Genomic DNA, 21116 nt, shown 5'->3' on the forward strand with positions numbered 1-21116 from the left:
AATTTTTTTTTCCCCACCAGAAATCCATTGTACAGAAATAATAGGATTCCCCAGCTGAGTAGAAACAGCAACTGTATTACAGGATAGCGTTATGTGAGTGGCTTAAAAATCTGGTTTTAGCCTCTGTTATAAGTAGTTGAGACAGCATTTCGAACTTTCAGTCAACTTGATGGGAAGGAGATGCTCTTGAAGCAGTTTGCCTCCTGAAGAGAAAGGTTCAGAGGGGAGTGTGTCCTTACTAAAATACTCTACTGAGCTGCCTTATTCTGGTCCAAATCAAATAGATGAGATGTGGGGAAGCCTGCAGTTGTACTGTTGGCCATTAGCAAGACTGTTTGTTGCTATGGGAACTACTGCTAAGAAACTGTACAGAGGGGGAAATGGAGAAAGGGAGGGGGGAGCTGGAAGGACATTAAAAAAGCTATCCAGTTGTTACAGAACAAGAGACAATCTATATCTGATGGCTGTGAACCTTTTGGTCTGAAATGGTTCATTTAAATAAATTCATGATTTCCAATTAATTCAGAAAATAAAATATTACTGAGGGATTGTTAATTTCTGTGATATTTCAGGCAAAGAACCAAAATGTTGGTGCAGTTTTCAACGGAATTTTAGCTATGCTTGACTAGGAAGTCATTACATCACATTTATCTGTTTGGATGGGGGAGACATTAACAGCCTTATGAATATTCATGTCGTCTGGTTAATTAAGTTAATTGTACTGCAGAAGTGCTTGCACTTCCAAGGACAATTTTTTTCTCTACAATTTCTGTTTGGTACCTTCATCAGTCATGCTTTACATGACCTGCAGATACTTTGTCCCTACTGTGATGCTTATTGCACATCTCGTAGGGAGGAGGTTGTAGGAAGTTGTTTGTAATGTCAGGAAAATGGGTTGATATTTTGAACAGAGTTGTACTTTTTGAGTAACAAAATCTTCTTTGTTTCTGTTCAAAAAAATGCAAGTGACAGAAATGCTTGAATTGTATGGATGAAACCTTTTTATAGTAAATTGAGTAGTTAGAGAGAGAACTGAAAATGTGACTGTTACTAGTGTGTGAGGGGTGCAAGCCATACAAAAGGCATCAAAGTTAGTCTCTGTAGTAATATGATAATGTTCAGGGGAACCATCTCGTTATTGGTAAATAATAGCTTGAGCTTACACAGGGAAGAAAAAGTTTCCGTGGGAGCAGGAATAATAGCATCAATACAATTATTATTGAATCACCACCTAAATCAGAAAAGCTTGTAGTATTATTTTTGTTTTCACTTTGTTTATAGGCTGCATGTTTTTGTTTTGCTTGTTTGTTTTGAGTTATTTTGTCTGCCATCCTGCTTATATAGAACCTAGTTAATGAGACACATTGTTCAGTCATTATTTGAATCAAAAATGCTGTTAGGAATGTACTAAGAGGGGTTTTTAGAGAATGTGACAAAACTGTGCTTGTTCTAGATTTTCAATTTGTAGAAGGGTGAATGTGGTATTTGTTTTTTAGCACAGATAGAATTTGTTTTATCTTCCTAGGAGTCCTGAAAGGGTGGGATTTTTCTTTGTTTACTTCTGCAAATGTTGATGAGCTCCACAGATTTAAGAGAAGGATGAAATTACTTGTGCCTATCCTGTTTAGTAGAAATGAGATTTAACTCTCATTAAAGTCAGTATGAAGATTGGTACTGACTTCAGCTGTGGTCATTTGGTATCTTGCTGCCATCTGTATTGATAAATTACTCTTAAATGAGGAATTGGACTTTTAAGATGTACCAAGCCTGATCTTCAGAAGTATATTCTGCCTTGTGCTCTCTTATTAACTTGAACTTCAGGGACAAAGAAGATGGTTTTTTTTCAGAATAACAACTTCCCTGTTTCAAGGTACAGGAAATAAACATGATTAATGTGACTTGTGATGATCTGCTGCTTGTGTGTGTGATTTCCTTTGTTTTGGAGAGATACCCATAACAGTTGATAAGAGTTGTAAAATTTTGATTAAAGGAAATACTTGAGTATTTTTGAGTTATATCTTTAGCTAGCTTCATGGCAGAGCAGAATAGGTTGGATCTAGAAGTTAAATCTCTGAAGTCATTCAAACATGAAATGGTGTTGTGCATATACTTGTAATATTTTGTGGAGAATTGCTTTTTAGGTAAAATGTAGGGAGTTTTGTTGCTTTTAGATGTCTATTACCTCACTGAGGATGTACCTCACTTCCTTTATTTAGTAGGAACCCTGAGAACCTTACTCAGAGCTCCTCTCTCTGATGTTATGGCCACTTTCCATGAAGTTCTGCATTATCTTCAGAGACTAAGATACTTCGGGGACTTAACAGGGGATCTGTGAGATACTGAGCTTTCCAGTTATTTTATATTTTTTTACTGAGAGAAATTATTGAAAAAAAAATCAAAGGATATATTCCTGAATAAGAATGACATGATACCTTTAGAGCTTTGTAATTATGTACATCAGTCTTAGCAAATTTAGGTTTTTTTTTTTCTACCAATAGTGTGATACCAAAGATAGCAGAGTTTTGGGATAAACAAAATTTTTCAATCTGGTACATGATGCTTTCAAAGTGTATATTTAAATATTGAGTGCCTCTTGTTTAGAATGTGATAGTCTTTCCTTTTCCTCTCCTCTCTCTCCCACTTTTGAAAAGCAAGTTTAAATGCTTCCATAAAACTTTAGGCAAATTTAGCATCCAGAATTGTCTGTTGCTTCTGTAGCATACTAAAGAATTCAAGCAACCAGAAAATAATTTGAAAACGCATGTGAGATCATTTCTTTATGGGAATGTTAGGTTCTAAATTCTTCTATTATAATTTTTGTTCTTTTAATTAAACTGTCATTGAATTATTCATCCCTTAATCAATGATATGAAGAAATCAATATTCTGCTTGGTGGCAGGCCCTGGTTCTTTATTTTTCTGGAGGCTCTGCTGCTTGGCTAAGAAATTGAAGAGATGACAAAAATCAACTTTAAATTCTGTTAAAACTTTACCCATTTAGGAAAGACATAACTGTTCCTTCTTCAGGATTTAAAAAATAAATTGATGTTTAAAAGTCAGTTGATACATGGTATTTTATGTCCTAGACATTAAAGCAGAAGGGCAAAATTTACATATATATGTTTCTTACACAGGTAAAGTGCCTTGACAGGCACCAAACAGGCAATTTTTGTAAAGCTTTTTTCAACCCCCTTGGTTTTTATGGCACATATGAATGAATTTGCAGAGAAGATTTTATAGACCTCTGGAAGTTTTAAAGGTTTTAATTTAATACTATTAAGGCTTTCTGCTGCTAACAAGACTATGTAATTTATGGGGAGGCTTTTTTTTTTTTTTGGAAAATACAGTAACTAAAAATGCTCTCTGTTTTTTTTCTTGTTATTCTGTGTCTCATATTTTTATAGCAGTTTGTGTTCACTTTTACAGGTACTACTAATATTTTGGCCCATACGCTCTATGGTATTAAGCATGTGGTAACTGCAGCATTGCACATCATAATGGGTAAATATTTTTACATACATTGTCAGATTTTAAATAATAAAGCAGCATCTAGCAGTTTGCCCTAATCAGTTGTTCAGTAAAGGCATAGCATTATGCTCTGTTGCTATAAACTATGTTGTAGGGCTTTTAAATCCAAATGATTCTATCCTGATTTATAGTGGACTGGAAAGGTTATCATTTCTGGTGTATAGTTCAGCAGCAAAGGCTGTGGACCTCATCTTCTGGTGACTAAAATCTACCATGGAATAATGTCTAATTTTGGTGTTTGTGCCCTGTTGCTGATGTTCTTTTAATGCAAGAAGTAACCTTTTCCAGACTTGATTGTGTGAATAGTGTTACTCTGTGTGTGTTTTTATGCAATGATTGGTTGGATTATTTTAATTTAATGTACCTGCTGAAGACAAAATGAAAACACAGAAAACACTTGAGGAAGTGATTACGATTGGACTTTTCAGGAAAGTATTGTCATATTTCTGAGAAAGTAGCATTCATCTTTTTAGCTCCAGGTACAGTTCTTTTAAATACTAACAGCTTTATAAGAAAGGTTTATTAGTAGAAAAAACTGTCTCACTTGCCATTTGGTCTGCACAATAAATAGGGTTTTGAATGTGGAAATGCTAAAAGGAAAAACTAAGTTGCTAGTGCAAACCTTATTTTTGGGTCTTAGGAAGTAGCAAATACTTAGGCAATGGTAATATTGCTTGCACAACAATTTTTCTTTAGGACTTTTTTTTTTAATGAAAAAATAGAATAAGGGGGCATGTCCATCTGGAGTATCTGTTTTTCTAGGCCTTGCAGTCAGCAGTGGAAGAGCCTGTGCTCTATTTCTTAAATAGTCATATACAAGTCTTTACAGCCAAAATCTAAAACTGTCTTTTTTATAAAATCAGAAACACTCAATCTAATGGAAACTTCCGAGGTTCTATTACAGAAAAAATGTACATACCCCATCTTGAAGAGAATTAGATGTTTATATTCTATAACTGTAAACATGAATACATTTGAAACCTATGTTTGAGTGCCCATATTTCCTCCAGTAGGATGTTCAATCATTAGAGATATTTGGTGAAATGGTTGCAAATATTTATGCAAATATTAGCAATATTACATTTTCTTTAATACTAATTATTAAAAATATGAATAGAATTAAGAGTCAGACCCTTTGCAGCCTTATGAATAGCTGAATTTTCACTATAACTAGCATTTTCAAGCACCTGAAATGACTACTTTTATAGAGTCTTAATTATATCTTGATTGATTCTGGTTTCCATTAGTAAACTTGATTTCCTAAAGAAAGAAGAGTCTGGAGATTTTTTTTCTCCCAGCTAAATTACGTGACAAAGAAATATTAAGTTGTATTTCTTGTGCAACACAGATGCTATTTTTAATTTCTGTTCTTTACCTTTGAAATATTAGGACATATTCAGGCAGTAGATGTCTGTACCTTCAGTACTCCAAGCAAGCTGTTAAGGTTTGGGTTCTCAGCTATGTTTGGTTTTGGTGCGAGAACTCTGGCTTTGGCTGAAAAACACCGTTGGATGCCCTCCAGTCAGCGGAAGGATTTTGCTTTTATCAAAACACTGGCAGATCTCAGGTATGTCATAAGATGTTATATTTTTCTAGTATTTCTCATTTTCTTGAGGAAAATGCAATAATTAATGGGATAAAAATACAGGCAGCAGTAGTTTAGCTATCTTAATTGCAGACAGGTTTAAGTCAGATGCGATGTATATCCCTCTTACATGTTAAAGAGGAGATAAATTCTGTACATTCAACATTGTCTTAAAATCATCTTAACTTTTATCAAAGTCTGTCTAGCAGTCAGAGTATTGGTTTACATGATAGTAAATATTTAATATTTAATATATTACATGATAGTAAATATTTTCTAGGCCAGAGGAATGTGAATTATCATTTCTACCTCTACAAATTCCACAGGAAGACTCTCATGAGAATGGCAGGTGAGTAAAACTGAGTCAAACAATTCCAAAGCTACAAAAATATGTCTTGGAAGATAAAATTGTACAGTTTCTTAATTTTGTTCAAATTTAATCAACAGGCAAAAACAATCTTAAAAAAATATATTTATTTTGACAACTGCAAACTTGTACACATTGTAAAGTGTTCCCTGTAGACTACGGAAGATTTGTTACAGGGCAGTCTTCCACTCGGTAGTATTGATTTGTTCTGTTCCATTAATATGTTACTTTTTTCTAAAGTATGTATTGTTTAAATGTGCAAAAATTACTTTAATTATTTTACCTACATGTTTCCATCCTTTTAGAAAGAAGAAAGAGAAAATAAAAAAAGGTGAGTTTTTACTTTTATGACTATTTAAAAACCAACTGTGGCTGATTAACTGGAGTAATATAGAATTACTCTGTTATATTTAGGTAGCAAGGATCAATGGCAGAAAATTCAGGGTCACTTCCTGAATGTGAGCATTATGGCAATCCCTTGTCTGTGTTCAATGGCACCAAGAGGCTTGGCACCTAATACGAGGTCAGTATGGGTTTAGAGAATTAGTCATGTCTATAAATTCTGACATCTTACCTTAAGACCTTGGCTTTTCCGAGAATATGAGCCTATGTTTAGGTAGTCTAGTCCCTCTGGAATGGGGGAGGGAGCATAGACTGCAGCAGACTCGATAATCCCAGGAATTGTAATCAGTTTTTGGATCAGGCAAATAAGGTCAAGCAGTCTAACTAGAATAATGAGTGGATAATTGCTGTGATTGAATTAGTTGGCAAGTCTGACTTAAAGAAGTAGTCATTGAGTAATCATCTGTCATAGGATTTGGCTATATGTGGAAACTTCATTCTTGGATTTTATTTTATTTTTTTCAAATAGAAAGGTGCCCCTCATCTGCTTTACAGCCAGCAAAAATGAAATATGAGTCTTTTCCCCATGCTATTCACTTGTGGGGTTTTTTTGTTTGTTTTTTGTTGTTGTTGCTGTTAGGTTGTTTGTTTGTTTTGTGGTTGGTTTTGTTTTAGTTTTTTGTTTTCCCTCTGAACTTGAGAAATATAGCTTCTACGTGTAGGGTGTTTTGGGAAACAAACGAGTATGTAACCTGGTTGTTGACATTGACTCGTTTCCACTTTAGCTCATTGTTGAGGGTATGCTTTGTGGTGGCCCAAACAGTTATTAGCTGATAAATATATGTACTTGATGTATATCCAATTGGTGATTAAGCAGAAGAGCAAGTACAAGCTTTGTAGTTGCTCTTGTGTGTGTGTGTGCAGGCATGTATGTTTATCAAAAGAACTCCAGCACTCAGGAAAGTTTATGGAATGAGTCTGTTTTGTTTCATTTGATTATCATTAGGTGAAAATAAAGAAGAATCGATGAGGTGTTTTTCTCCAAAACTACTGGTTCAACCAGCAGATTTTGACTTCTTGGAAACAATATAGAAACAAATATTTATGATGAAACTCTTACTGAGAAGTTTTCTTTGCTACTGGGATCATGCTTCTCTAGATAGTGCCATGGTGCTATCGCCTCTTAGGAACTTTATTCTCCATTTAGTGCATTTGTATACCAGTCAGCAGAAAAATTCTGACAAGAATTGAAGAAATTATTTTCTTCTAGCTTTGCTTTCTCTTTCCATGTGTTCTGGCCCCTGTTTCTCAATGATGAAATTTTGTGACTACTCCATGCAATTATTGCAGGTTTGAATGAGCTTGTTTCTCTACCAGTGTAGCTTCTTGGTGGATCTCCCTGTCCTTTCATATAAGGACATCCATTGTCCTTTCATCTCTTTTTAAAAATAATCTTAGGAGTGAAGTCAGCTAGTAGGGTAGGAAGGGTAGACCTTTCAACCAAGTGCTTCACTTGTCACAGTGAATAGCATATTGACTGTATGTCTTTTCAGTATGAGAAACATCAGTGTTGCACTAATTGTTAGAGACTCCAGACCCACTATAGAAGGAACTCAGCTAGGTTTCTTCTCTCTCTCCTATTTCCCCAAGAAGTTTCTGCCATGTGAAGACATTTGAAGTGGAATGAAAGCTTTGGCTGCTGCCTGTAACTCTAGTTACGCTGGTCTAAATTTGCAGAAACACGTCAAGATACATTTAACTGTGTGCACCGTGTGAGCTGTGTGGAACGTGTGTTTCTCACAGCATCAGTGTTGCACTTCACTGCAGACTGGGCTTTTAAGAGAATTAATGGGAATTCTTAGTCATTTTTGAAGATGAAAGGCCACGGAGCTGAATGCATTGCCCAGTAGCCTGCTCTCCCTTTTATTGAAACAAATATGATAGGGAGGCAATTTTTTAAATGTCACCATCACTGTTTTCTCAATCAGCAAAGTAATCCTATGCCAGGTGACTTGTTTAATGTCTCTATAAAAATTACTCTCCTAGGCAGTGATCTATTGTAGTCTGAGAACACTCCCGATGCAGTTGTTCAGTAACCAAAGAACTATCAATGAGGAGAGATCTGTGGTGGTTGGCTGGAAGTTTGTTTTTTTTTTTACATGCTCTTAAGATATTTTCCAACCATGGATAAATGTTGGATAAATAGATAAATAAATATATGTATTCATATATATTCATAAGATATGCAATACTTCATGTCTGTATGGAACATAGTCTCATCAATCATTGTCATGTTCATCAGATACTCTTGTTGAACATTGATTTGTCTCTATAACTCAAATGGGATGTAGGCACAATTGAATTGAGATTTGAGTTGTTAGGTTCTGTCTCAAAATATACATGAAGGAATCTGCAAATTGATACTGGCTCATTGTCTGACCCAAAATCTCAAAGATGCTAAAATACCCATGATGACTGCATGCCTAGAACCACTGAGCATCTGCACTGTAGGGTCTTGTCTTGTTTAATCTCTAGTATGTGACTGTTTTATCTAGTACAAAATTCTCTTAGTCTAACTTTTATGTGCTTTGTGAAATATGTAAATAGAACTGTACTAAGAACTACAAAGTGAGTTTGCATAGTGGCACAGTTGAAGATCAAAATCTTTGTGAGGGCAGTGTGAATGTTTAGTGGAGGGGGTGAATGAACCCATCTGCACTGGGGTATATGATGGGGGTGTGCTTGCAGGCACTGTGGGATTGTTTTCTTGGTAAAGCTTTGCCTTGCAGCACTCTTAGTAATTGTTATGTTTCAATGGAGAGAAAAGTAAAAACATAAATTTGTGATCCCCAGTGTTTAAAAACCATCTGTTAAGTAGAAAAGAAAGGTTTTCTTAGATTATATTATTGTGTTCAATAAATTATGGATATTGATAAGGGAGTAGAATTTTATTATTACACTGTATGATACAAATATATCTGATAAATAACCCCAATGTGTAGTTTAGATTGATCTATGACTGGGGCTTGGCAAAAAGATGTTAAAAAAAAATTGACACTATTCTATTAATTTACTCTTGTTGGCTTTCTTTTTAATCTAGACTGTTGAAGACCCTGTCAAACTTCCAAATTAATGAATATTCTTTTGGGAACTAAATTGGTCTTCTTTTCAGGTTGAATAATGGAAGCATGGCTCTTATTGTTGTACAAAATACTTCTCGAACAGAGTTTATAAAGCATCTGAAAAGATACACCAGCGTAAAAAATCAGGTACTGTTAATTTCTTTCTGGTGATTATAAAAAGAACAGTTAATCACAAAAGTAGACAGGCTGCAAGAGTTAATGTTAGCATCCTCATAAGGAGACTTAGCTTCCTGTCAGAATACATTAGCCCCCTTTTTATCTGATGTTTTTTTTCTTTTTTTTTAAATCACTAGACTAATACAGATTAGCCTATTTCAGTCCATCTGTTGTGGTTTAAATTGTATTTGTGTTGTACCATAGTTTCATGGGTGTAAAGCCCTTCCACCACAATAAGGAAATCCATGCTGTGTCAGAATTTTGTGTAGTACAGAGATCAAGAACGCAGACTAGGGGGGCATCATGCAGCTCTGTCAGAAATTGGTAAAGTTCATAATTTTAGCAGATCACTGCATGCTGTGCTGGTAGCAGTGGATTATGAGCATTGATTTTTAGCAGGTATGCATTCCATCTAGTTATGAATGTTTGCAGGACTGCATTTCAGAATTGTGGTCATTATTCTGTCTTTGAAGAGAAGAATAAAGCATCCAAACACAGATTTTATTGCTTTTCTAAAGACCCACTGCATAGCCTAAGCACACTGGTACTCATTCAAATATTCCAGGATCATGTGAAATTACTTTAACAGGAAGGTTGGTGTTTGAATTCATCAACAGTCAGAGAGTTTGGGGGAGAGGTGGATAAGAATTCCACATGACAGCACTAACAGCTGAGTATAGGAAATAGTTTAAGCTTTTCAGTTATGCTTTTGGAGGAAGGCCTTGCTTTTCTCTCTGCCTTTGTGTTTAGAAATCAGACAAGGAGATGTGGGCCCTACTTCACATTTAAGATGACCATTTACTAGAGTTCTAACTAGCCTACTTTCAGACAAGATTACTAGTAAAGATGAACAGAGCACTGGAAAAAATCTGCTTGGACTTAAACACTTCCTGAAAGTATTTGGCATGTGCAAAATGTACCACCTCACCTGTAGATTGATTGAGCCCAATATGGGAATGCAAACGGAACAGTACTGTTTTTTATGAAGCAATACTTAGGATAAAAAATCCCAAGTTAATATATAAATGCTAGCTGGAATATATAATGGCTCATGTGGTCAAAGCTCAAGTTAAATGTTCCCATTTACTTAAGATAAAAAAAAAAAAGGCTAGCTTTCCAGCTTTTTAATTTCAAGTAATCCAGTTTGTTGCTAAGATACCACCTCTATCTTTCATCCTCATTTAATATATATCTGTGTTTGGTTTAGTTCAATTTTCCCTTTGTTGAGACCTACACAGTTCAAGAAGTAAAAGTACAACCAAGGCTTAAAAGTGGACAGGATGCCAAAGAAAATACAGATCTGAATGCTGCTTCTGCAGAAGGAAATTACCCCTGGAATATAGATGGAGATTTAATGAAAGAAGCATCAGAAGTTCATGTTCGGTAAGGTTAAATATTGCATTTAGGGACCATATACCTCTAACCGATTAGTTAAATGTCTTGCTTCTGTATATAATACAAATAACATGAAAATTAGGTGCTCTTAGAATAGTACTGTTGTGGTTAGAAAGCAGCACGTGTAAGGTTAAGAAAAACATGTAGTTCTTCAATTGTGGGAAACTTAATACTGCTTGAGAATAATTTCCATATCTAGTATCTAAGAAAGAGGTTACAAATACATGGGGAAAAAGGAGAATTATCAGCGAAATGAAATGGGCAGTAGCTCATTTTTCTGCAGTGCACACAGGATTAGTTGAAGGCACAGAGCTTGGAGTAGCAGTCTGGTATGTAAAATAAAAGGTAGATCTTGTTATAGGATATATGGTTCTAAAGATGACCCTATATGAATTGTCAGAATGTAATTCACCCTGATTTATTTCCATAGAGCAGCTCATACATATTTGTTCTTCCTCTCAACCTCAAAAAGCAGCACACCCATTGCAAGAGTTGATGAAGTTTGATTAAGTTTGACTTCCTTGCTTCACAGGGTCCATCCTCAACTTATTGATCTCTATGGAGTGAACACTGATGACCTGGAGAGTTCCCAAGCAACATGCAACTGCATATAGAAGGGATGCACTGCAAGTTCTGTAATAAAGAATCCTTTTCTCACCTCTATGCAAAGTTTTCCAAGGTGCTGGACTTGCACTCACTGATGTCAGTTGTTGTAGCAGAAGCTTAACTGGGTTGTTTGTAGCATTTCTGGTTTTAAATTCCTATATTTTTACCAGGTTGTATTTCACTGTGTAGAAGCTGTTAGGCTTAACAAGAAAAAAATGAAAATTGATTATATTGGTCTCTTACAAATTTGAGGTTCAAGAAGTGTCCACCAGAGTAGGAGAAAATATCTTTTTTTCTTTAAAGTTATTCTAGATTTTTTTAGTATGAGATACTTTTAAGTCTGCTGCTGATATCCATGTTGTCAGATGACTCAGTACAACTAGAGCTGGCAAATGTAGGTATGGTACCCCCTCATGCTGAAGAATGGTAGCAAAATATAGATTTATGTATTTATTTTTTTAATCCAGTACTTCTATTTCTAGTTATGATTTTTAATGTTGCCTTAATATATTTGCTTTCAAAATGTTTCTAGGCAAATAATATAAAAGACTATGCTGATATCCTTTACAACTTTTCTTTGTTCAAGTGTATTTTAAAAACTACTCTTTGTACAAAATAAGTATTTTCTCTACCCTAGAACTGAGATGTTATTCAGCATAGTTTTCTGTGTTGCTGAGAATAAAATTATGATAAATAACTTATGAGTTGACTTAAATGCTTCTAATTTCCTTATAGGGCCTAAACATAATTTTTATGAGTGTTTTTTTCGTAACTTATTTAATACTTAATACAATTATTTGAGATGACAGCAAATTAAGACTATATTCTTTCTGGGAACTGGCTTTCTCTGAGATGATGAAAAGTAGCAGACCAACATGTTTTTCCATCTGCAGGACCATGGGGATAACAAATGTTTTCCTGGTCAGTCATCTATGAATCGTTCAGAAGGCAGCTGACAAATAATGGTATGAAAGCTGCACAGTCATGGCTAGAAGGAGTTGGTTTAAGTTCTTTCCTCAGTAAGCAGTCGAGTGTAATGTGAAATCCAGTCCTTTAAAGTTGTTGCTAAATCATGGGCTTAAGCTTTTACAAGAGATCTATAGCTACTATATGACTTTCAATACTACTTGTGAAAAAGTCTTACCTGTGCTAAATACACAAGACAAGGAAGTACTACACTTAAAGTACTGCAGATGATGAATTAGCTCTTAGGAACAAGCTGTTACCTGTTGTCTAAGTCACAGTGAGCAGTCTCCAGTTAAAATTGATGCTGTATCCCATCAAATATTTTTAACATGCTGACAATTCAAGCTAATCTCCCTAAAGTTGTCTAAAAAGGCAATTCTAGCAACAGTTAGTAGATTTAACTGTAATTAAATAAGTGAAAATTAACAAAATAATTTAACTGGCAGAAGAAACAGCATTCGTGCATTTAACTTTTTTGGGTTCTTTTTAATAAAATGAAATCAAGTGATACTTTATAATCTTCCCACCATCAGGACATTGTACATTCATTTTTTGTCAACTTCGTTTATAAAAGCTTCAAAATTTTGCTTCATATCCTAAGAACAGGCAGCCAACGTTTACGTGTTAACAATCAAATCTGAATAGGAAGTGTACAGTTTCCAAGGCAACATTATCTCACATACTGACTTAAGTAAACTGTTTCAAAGAGAAATAAAAAACTTTGGTTTCACTTCTTTGCATTGTTTGTATGCAAAAGAACATTAATGCTTCTTCCAGTATTTGAGGTATATTTTTCACAGTAACGTCAAACTAATTTCTATTCAAAGGTTTTTTGGTTAAAGTGCAAAAATTCACTAAAGCCATATGGAAGATAAGCATTTTGTATACATTTTCAGACTTGCAAGAATATATTTCATTCTTGACATACTTTATTTTGACTTTTAAAAAAAATATATGCACATTCATTTGTCCTTGCACTGTAGAAGGTTTCAGAGGAAAACATACTTTGGAGTGATCCACATCTTTGGCATCAAATGCAGTGAAAGGAAATTAGAAAATGGTCCCCACTACCTTTAGAATCTGTGGACGACGTGGCTTTTATGGCACCAAGCACTCTATTAGCAGAAGTGCTTGCTGAAGGCACTCTGTGTAGCTTTTGATTGTCAGGCTCATTCCTTTATGATGGTGCAGCTTCAAAGTGTATGTACAGATGACAGACAGTTCTCCTTACAGTTCAGAAAGACATCAAAGGCCGGGCCAGAAAGGCCACGCTGCACATTGCTGTTGGAATAACTGATCGAAGGAGTTGTACATTCTCCAGTTGTACTGGGGAGCAAAGTAACATTTTCTTCCCTGGATTGTACTATTTCACCAAAGCTAGGTGGCAGTGTGAACTTAGCTAGCTGAAGAAACTTCCTGCAGTAGCAGAGCAGTGGTTTGATCCATGGTTCTGTTCAGACATTTGCCTTCCCACTGCATGGCTGCGGAGGGTGCCTGTTTAGAGAGTATTTATCTGACAGCTTCACAAGAACCCAAGCTAGCTCTCCAATTGACTTCCTTATTAAGTACTTTCAGGTTAAGGTTGGTACATCTAAAGATAAAATTTGGCCCATTAAGGTTGGCAGTTGGTGTCTCTTGGGTATGCATGTCTCTGTTTTGTCAGGTGAAGTCTGTCTTTTTTTTTTTTCAGGTTCTGGAAGAATGCCAGCACTAAATACTACTAGGATAAGTACTATAGAAAAATCTTTAAATAAATAAAAATAAATACTTGCTTTAAAAAAACCCCACATAGAAATAATTAATTGGAAAAGTCCAGAACATCATGGCAGCACTATCTGAGGAAAGGATGAAACAAATAGTTCTGTCATGTTTGCAAGTACCATGTTAAAGATGGCAACAAATTATGATTTACAATACTTTTCTCTACAGCTGCATATCCAGGCTACCCCACATAATTCCCTGCTCTGAATCCACCCTTGACCTTCCTGGTTTTGGCTTGCCTGGGTGTTTAAGTCTCTTCAATGATGTGGCTGTGCCTGTGAAGCCAAAGCTTATGAGGTTACCTTCAGAAGCCTGAGAGAGCTTCTGACAGCCCTTTTCTACATCCATGTGCTCTACTTACAGTCCTTCTATTGGTTTAAGCTAATTTACCCTTGTTAAACTGCCAAAGCAAGATGAGAGAGGATTTCTTCTTGAATATCTAATCCAAATATTATTGAAACTTCAAAATTACTAGAATAGCTCATGCTAATGTGTTTGAAATCTGACTTTCCAGGATTGGCCAAAAATTATTACTTTCTCAAAATACTTCTTTCCAATAAGTAATTTTTCTTCTCTTTAGTGTTCTTCTGTCTGTTTGAAACCACATGTATATATATATAGCATTTCAAATACTACTGTGAGACTTCAGAACCAACTGTTTTTCCACTTTCATATTAGAACAACAGTACTGTAAGGTGTAGTCCTCCATACAGTTCAAGGAAATAAAGTGTGTTTGTAAGAGCAAGTGCGCTCAAGGCCTAGTTTTCTTGTTGCTGATGTTTCTTCTGTGAATTAACCTGCATCTTAATTTCTTCATTTTAAAATCAAATGTTTATTTGCCATCTTAGTCATCTTTGTTCCCAGTTGTAAAACTCCAGCTGCCTCTTCTGTTCGTGTCTTGAGGGACTGGTTTGTATTGCCTTTTGAAAAAGCCAATCTGAAATACATAATTTTCGAATCTGTTGTCAGCAACTCTTGGTTATCAAATCTAAATCATCATAAAAGATGAATGAAAATAAAAATACGTATGTATGGCATTTATGTATTATGCTATTTGCCATTGCTCTGTCATACAAAGTAATCAAGTGTTACTCATCAATCAAAAAAGTAGGTTTGCTTTTTCTTTTTTTACTTTTTGGGAGGCTAATGCTCTTCTGCAAGAAGTAAGGACATAAGGGCTTGTGAACTGTAACAGTCCACCGAATCCAATATATTTAAAAATGTGAAACAGTAATAAAACTTTCCTGTTAAATTTAATTTCTACACTTCCATGAAAAAATGATGGATGAAGAAAATCTCCACATCGGTAAAGAAGTGAACAATCTCTTAATGGCTTGTCAAAGAAGCTGCATCTCTCATAGTTTTCTCTTTTACTTATGCACAGAATTTTTTTAGTATTTATATTGCAGTTTGAAATCTTGAACATTTATTCTGGTATGAAACTGTTGTAGATTATTAGTCATCACATGTCAAGTGACAGTAAATGTGGAGCACCATCCCACAAAAATGATTCATTAAATTACACAAATAATTTGCAAACATGAGATGTCATATAAGACACCGTAAAAGGATTTGTGGTGTTGAATAACAGAAAATGTAGAATATGCAGAAGATAAAATGGAGAAGTACATTTGAAAAAACACAAGTTACAGGAGGAATTATCTTTCTTTAGAAAGGATAGATCATAATAAAATGTTATTTATCCTTTAACCTGCATTAACAGATCCAAAAATCCTCCAACAGTGTGAATTCCTGACTTGAGAACAACTAAGAAATACTGAAAACCTACCTTCCATAATATAAATGAAAGAAGCAAAAACAAGGTAACACCAATTATTAAGCCTATGGCAATAATTAGCACAGTAACATGGTATTTTGGCTTTAGGTGGTGCATTCCCTCCAAATAGACCTGAAAAACAGAAAATAAGTTTAGTGCTAACTGATTATTTTTATTTTTTCGCCCCTAAACGATACTAAAACAAACTAGGAAAAATAGTTACATTCTCAAGTAATTAATAGTATATTCATTGCCTGTGTATGGATATGCAAAGAATTCCACAATTTTAATTGCTGTTGGTTTTTCTACTTTAACAAGTTTATCCCAAATTCATTAAGAGAATCCTTACATATGCAACTTGCTTGTCCTTATGTAGTTCAATAACTTTTGCATTTTTTTCTGGCCAGGCTGTTGCTCTTACTTCAAACTTCAATGCTGATGCATCATCCTGATTAAAAAAAAATAATTCTATCTTGTAAAAAATAACTTCAACATGTTGATTCCTGCCCATCAGAAACAGTAACACAGCTGCTCACAGAAACAGAATCTCATAAAAACACACAATGGTGCCTTTTTCTGATCACAAAAGAAATTAGACCAGAAGCTGGAATGAAGCCAGGTTGGATTTTACTTGAGTCCACATCCACACTGCTTTTCTTAGAAAAGTACAATTATGAGTTGAAATTAAATCCCAATCCCACATAACCCAGACAGAATAGGCAAAGCAATACATACCATAAAAAAGTGATAAACTAAACCACATTTTTTTCAGTGGTTTTCATTTTTCATACATCACCTTGAGCCTTAGCATTGAAAACATAAAATAGGTTAAAACCCCAAAGCTTTATATTTAATCATACTGTTTGCAAAAATAGATTAATAACTAGAATTTGTATGATGAGAATACTGCAAATATGTCCTGAAATATTCCCATCAACTATGAAAAATTTATGTGTTACCATTTCTAAAAGTGAAGGAGTAGCCTCCAGATGCAACTGAACAGTCGCTTCTTTTCCACTTTCCATGTTGCCAAGATTGCAATGTATTTGTAAGCAAAGGCTGTCATTTTTCATGCAGTACTGTAGAAGGGAGGGAAAGGTTAAAACTAAAGTTATCAACGTTATAATCTTAGTATTAAAGACACTCAGGAACTGAGTAAAATAAAAAGATCTATGTTTATTCTTGAAAACTGAGGGTGTAACTCCAGGTTGTCATCCATCACTGTCAGTCCATAGGTGCTAAAGGTACAGTAATAAGGGACCAACCCAATTGTTATAAAAAACATATCATTTTTCTAAAAAATTCAAGTCTTTGTAGACTGAAAAAGAACGATTTTCATAATTTGTTTATATGTTTGGTTGGGGGTTTTTTTGCACTGTTATTTCAAATTAGCTTTCTTCAATAACGATAAATGACAATAACTCTATGCTATCCAGTACAAACAGTAAAATTAGTTGATCCTTACACCTGTACACTGACAACTGGCACCACTTGACTCAGCTTTGGAGAAGACAAAATGTACATCATTATATTCTTTATCCAGCAGTACAATGCTGAACTACTGATTTGATATTCTAGTGCAGGCTGTCTCTGAATCCCTGAACTGGTATACCTTGTAATGTGCTCACTTAAAAGTCCCAAACTAGCGTTTAAAAAATGTTCAGCTTTTTTTTTTTTTTTAAGATGAAAGATTAAAAAACACTGTACTTTATCAAACACAAGTTGCAGGACACAGATTTCTGTGAGAACAAATCCTCAGCAGGGCAACACTAAAATAACAATTCTGATTTGGACAGTGCAGTCAAGTATCTGATCTCCAGCAGGGTCCTTGAGCAGGTACAGAGGGATGAGCTGGAACAGGCCAGGCACATATGACATTCTTCACAACCTCCCAAATATTTTTAATAAGAACTTCCCAGCCAAAAATGATTTCCATATATTTTGTAATTCTTATGGACTTTCAGTCCCATTAACTTGCAGTGTCTTTCTTGGAATTCACTTATTTTTAGCATTCATAACACCCTTAAGGAAGAACTTCAACCATGCGTACTACTTTTGGGGTTTTCTTACCTAGCTCCTACTAGTTACATTTGATGGCACTTTTTTGGTGTGGAAAAGACAGTATTTGATCTGCATACTTCATGTAATTAAGATAAAGCCAGATTCTGCCTCATGCATCATTTTCTATTTGTTATTGAATGCCCTCTGCTACCCTGTTTGCCTGCTCCTTCAGTTACACACCCCTTTGGCAGTTCTTTTTAGGTGACTGTCATCCACTGACTTCAGCAACGTGTCATTAATCAACTTTCTCATTTCAGTTCTCACCTCTTTCACTAAAGTCACTTATGACTACACTGAACTTACCACAGGTCCCACCACAAATCCTTGGAAGACTGCTCTGTTGACCTCATTATATAAGATGTACTGTTGTCTTAAGGCTTATTCGTACAGTCATTTATTTCCCACTGATGCTAAAAGACAGACCTTACCATTTGTCTCTTAGTAGGCTTTGAAAAGAAAGTGACGACATCCTTTAATATATTTTCATTTTTTTCTGCTGCAGTACAGTTTCTGGAATATTTATTATAGTAGCACTCTCCAACTGTTGTCTGGAAATAAATATAACATCATTACTTTTAGAATTTAAATATCAGATCATAATCAGAATACAGATTTCTGAAAGGTTCAAAAGAAATAGAAATTTTATTTTCAGAATTCTGAAACATATGGGGCTGAAGATAATCCTGTTCTTGTTCATTCTGCTTCACCACAGCTAGCAAATCAAACTCATACCTAGCTGGCTATGCTCTGCTTCTCTTTTTCATAGAATTCATATAGCTAATAATATATGTTGAACCTGTGCTTACCTTGATATTCAATGTGTTGAATAATTTGAAGTCCCTGGGTGGAAAAGCATTTGGTATCGTTATCTCTAAGTTAGTGTTTGGAGACATGCTTGGTCCTGCACTGATAACCTTGAGGGGAAAAGTGTTATACAGTTAAAGCTTCAATGGTAGCTACTCAAGTAACAAATATATATATATAAATACAAAAAGAACTTCACAAAATGGGGTAGCACCTGTGCTGTTATGCTGTCATGAAAGTGGGTTCTGCTGGGAGTTCTAACATTTAGTTTCATTCATTCTGAAGGCTTACTGAACCCTTCACTCCTCTGAAGCCAATGAGTAAGTAGTGCTAATCTGTGATGACTACCCTGAGGTCATACAGCCTGTTCCAGGAGAATATGGAAAAGGAACTAGGAGAGATTTATGTCTAAATTCCTGCTTTTAATCCACTGGAGACATATTTGATACCTACAGATCCTCTTATAAGAAGCTCCTAGTTCCTTTTTCTTACTGTAAGATAATTCCTTTTTAAGTGTTTCTTAATAGAAAAAGTGGCAAGTCAAAACTGCTCTACCACTTTCAATCCTGCTTGTGCTAAGAATTTTTGTTCTGATCATTCAGTGGAAGATCTTCCAGGCAAAAAAAAAGTGTTCTAACAGGGATTAACAGCAACTTCCCACCTCCAATGCACAAGTTACTTACTGTGCCCTTGTACTCTTAAGAAGTTCCTTTACTGACTGCAGAGACTGTCACTAGATACACTAAGCATTAACCTTCAAAACAAGGATGACAGGATTTACAAAGGAAAATTCTTACATGGAAAGTGAAGTTGATATTCTCCTTCATACATGTAACTGGTGAATCTTTCTCTTCTGTTCCATAAACAAACACAGCTGGTGACACAAACCTACAACGGTTTAGAAGTTGTTAATTAATGGAATTGCTGTATATCCTTAGCATAACCTCCTGTTCCATGCTACCTCCAGTAAGATTGGTTCAAAGAAAATACCCAAGTTTGCATTTGAGTAAAGCTAGGAACACAGAGTAGAAATCCTCTACCTTTGGAGTAAGAATTATCTGCATTTTTACTCTTCCCTCTTAAAAAGGCAGATGAATCAGAAAAATTCATAAATCCCAAAAAACCAACACTATGCTCCATGAATGCCCCACAACAAACTTGGAATATGGTCCACGTGAAGCAAGGAAGCTGAGGATCTGCTATGCTCTTATTAAATACCTCTTTATATAAAAAAACCAAACCCTGTTTTTAAAAAATATTAGTCTGTTAAGAGACAAGTTTGAAGCACCATAGATACCAAGGGGGTCTCATCTCAGAATTGTGGAAACAAAATCTTAGAAGTATATGGGTCAGACCCCAGGATAGCTGTGCCATGTCATTCCCAGGATTTTTCAGCTACATCACCTTCTGCTTAAAAACTTTGTGAATTTAGAGCAGTAACAAGACAACAGTTCTACGGATGTGCAGGTATGCCAACAGCTGACTTACCCATGAGTATTTAACTCAATCTCATATTTTAGAGGTACAGCTAAAGTTAGTGAGTTATCCAGTAACATGTTCCCATCTTCATTTTTACTATAAAAATACAATGAGAGAAAAATCTGTATTGAAGGCATCATCATATGCTATGCATTATTTCTGTAAACTAATACTAAACAGACATTGCAGCTTATAAAACCCAAAATATTTTATTGCTAACAACATGTCAGACACAAAAATCCCCACATTTTAGACAGGCAGAAAGCTGCTCATTATTTAAATATCTATTACCTGTTTTTTTGGATAATTTCTCTTGCTCTACAGATACGCAACCACTGTACTTTATTGCAATTGTGATTTGCTAAGTCTTCCAATGTTCCCTAGTCTGTTTTCCAAAGCTAATTTCATTGAGCAATTTTTATTAGACTTTACCAGGTAGCATTAATGATGATGTTGAGGTCCTCCTCTGCTCTGGTAAAGGAGCTTGCATCCAAGAGGAAACTATAATCCAGCTGTAGAACAAACAAAATTTTGCTTATATATCATAAGACAGTTTAAATAAAAGTATTTCATTAAACTAATTTATAATTTCCTGCTCTAAAAAAATTCAGAACTAAGAAACACTTGATTTTTGTGTCTTCTACTCTCTTTCTATTGATCTAACATATTTGTCTGTAGTCTTAGTCAGCTCACTTGTCTAGAACCCAAGCACAATCAGTTGATACATAATACATTGTTGTCCCTTAATGAATTATTCCAGCAATGGTTTAAGCAAATAATTTTAAAAGTAACAGGAGAGATACAGATACCAACATGATAAAAGATGTTAGTTGAGAATGAAGAAGAGATTCTGAAAAACAAGGGTTTTTTTTTCCTCCATCATAAATCCTCATAACATATTTAGGGTGTTTCTAAAGCTAGGAATTTCACACATTGCTTACCTTTGATTTTTGATCTACATATAAATAACCAACACTGCACTCAAGTTTTACTGCATGAATTTCTTTATCTAACACATCACAATGTATCTGTTTTTCTTCCTAAAATAAAGGACAAATGATTAGTCATTAAAAAAAACCAACAGTTTTTTTTCCCAGACATTTAAAATTACATGCACACACTGAAATTGGGTGCTTTATATTTTCCT

At 35.0% G+C, this 21116-nt stretch overlaps 2 protein-coding genes across 2 annotated transcripts in view; one reads left to right on the forward strand and one right to left on the reverse strand.

Annotated features, from left to right (window-relative positions):
• Nucleotides 1-11752, forward strand: part of CERKL (ceramide kinase like) — a 52369-nt gene extending 40617 nt beyond the window's left edge. Inside the window, exons 6-13 of the mRNA XM_018071679.2 lie at nucleotides 3426-3500; nucleotides 4917-5094; nucleotides 5393-5461; nucleotides 5785-5810; nucleotides 5894-6002; nucleotides 8994-9090; nucleotides 10328-10503; nucleotides 11048-11752. Coding sequence (XP_017927168.1) covers nucleotides 3426-3500; nucleotides 4917-5094; nucleotides 5393-5461; nucleotides 5785-5810; nucleotides 5894-6002; nucleotides 8994-9090; nucleotides 10328-10503; nucleotides 11048-11129 — 812 coding nt within the window. The 3' untranslated portion in view covers nucleotides 11130-11752. The remainder of the gene's footprint in view (nucleotides 1-3425; nucleotides 3501-4916; nucleotides 5095-5392; nucleotides 5462-5784; nucleotides 5811-5893; nucleotides 6003-8993; nucleotides 9091-10327; nucleotides 10504-11047) is intronic.
• Nucleotides 11753-14660: 2908 nt separating this feature from the next.
• The window catches only part of ITGA4 (integrin subunit alpha 4), a 34709-nt gene continuing 28253 nt past the window's right edge, over nucleotides 14661-21116 (reverse strand). The window contains 10 exon segments of the mRNA XM_029959604.1: nucleotides 14661-14785; nucleotides 15638-15757; nucleotides 15975-16073; nucleotides 16585-16704; nucleotides 18115-18234; nucleotides 18493-18600; nucleotides 19288-19378; nucleotides 19979-20065; nucleotides 20402-20481; nucleotides 20911-21009. Of these exon segments, the coding sequence (XP_029815464.1) occupies nucleotides 14693-14785; nucleotides 15638-15757; nucleotides 15975-16073; nucleotides 16585-16704; nucleotides 18115-18234; nucleotides 18493-18600; nucleotides 19288-19378; nucleotides 19979-20065; nucleotides 20402-20481; nucleotides 20911-21009 (1017 nt within the window). The 3' untranslated portion in view covers nucleotides 14661-14692.

Source organism: Manacus vitellinus, unplaced genomic scaffold (genome assembly GCF_001715985.3).
Source record: "Manacus vitellinus isolate BGI_N305 unplaced genomic scaffold, ASM171598v3 scaffold_20_pilon, whole genome shotgun sequence".
Taxonomy (NCBI): Eukaryota; Metazoa; Chordata; class Aves; order Passeriformes; family Pipridae; genus Manacus; species Manacus vitellinus.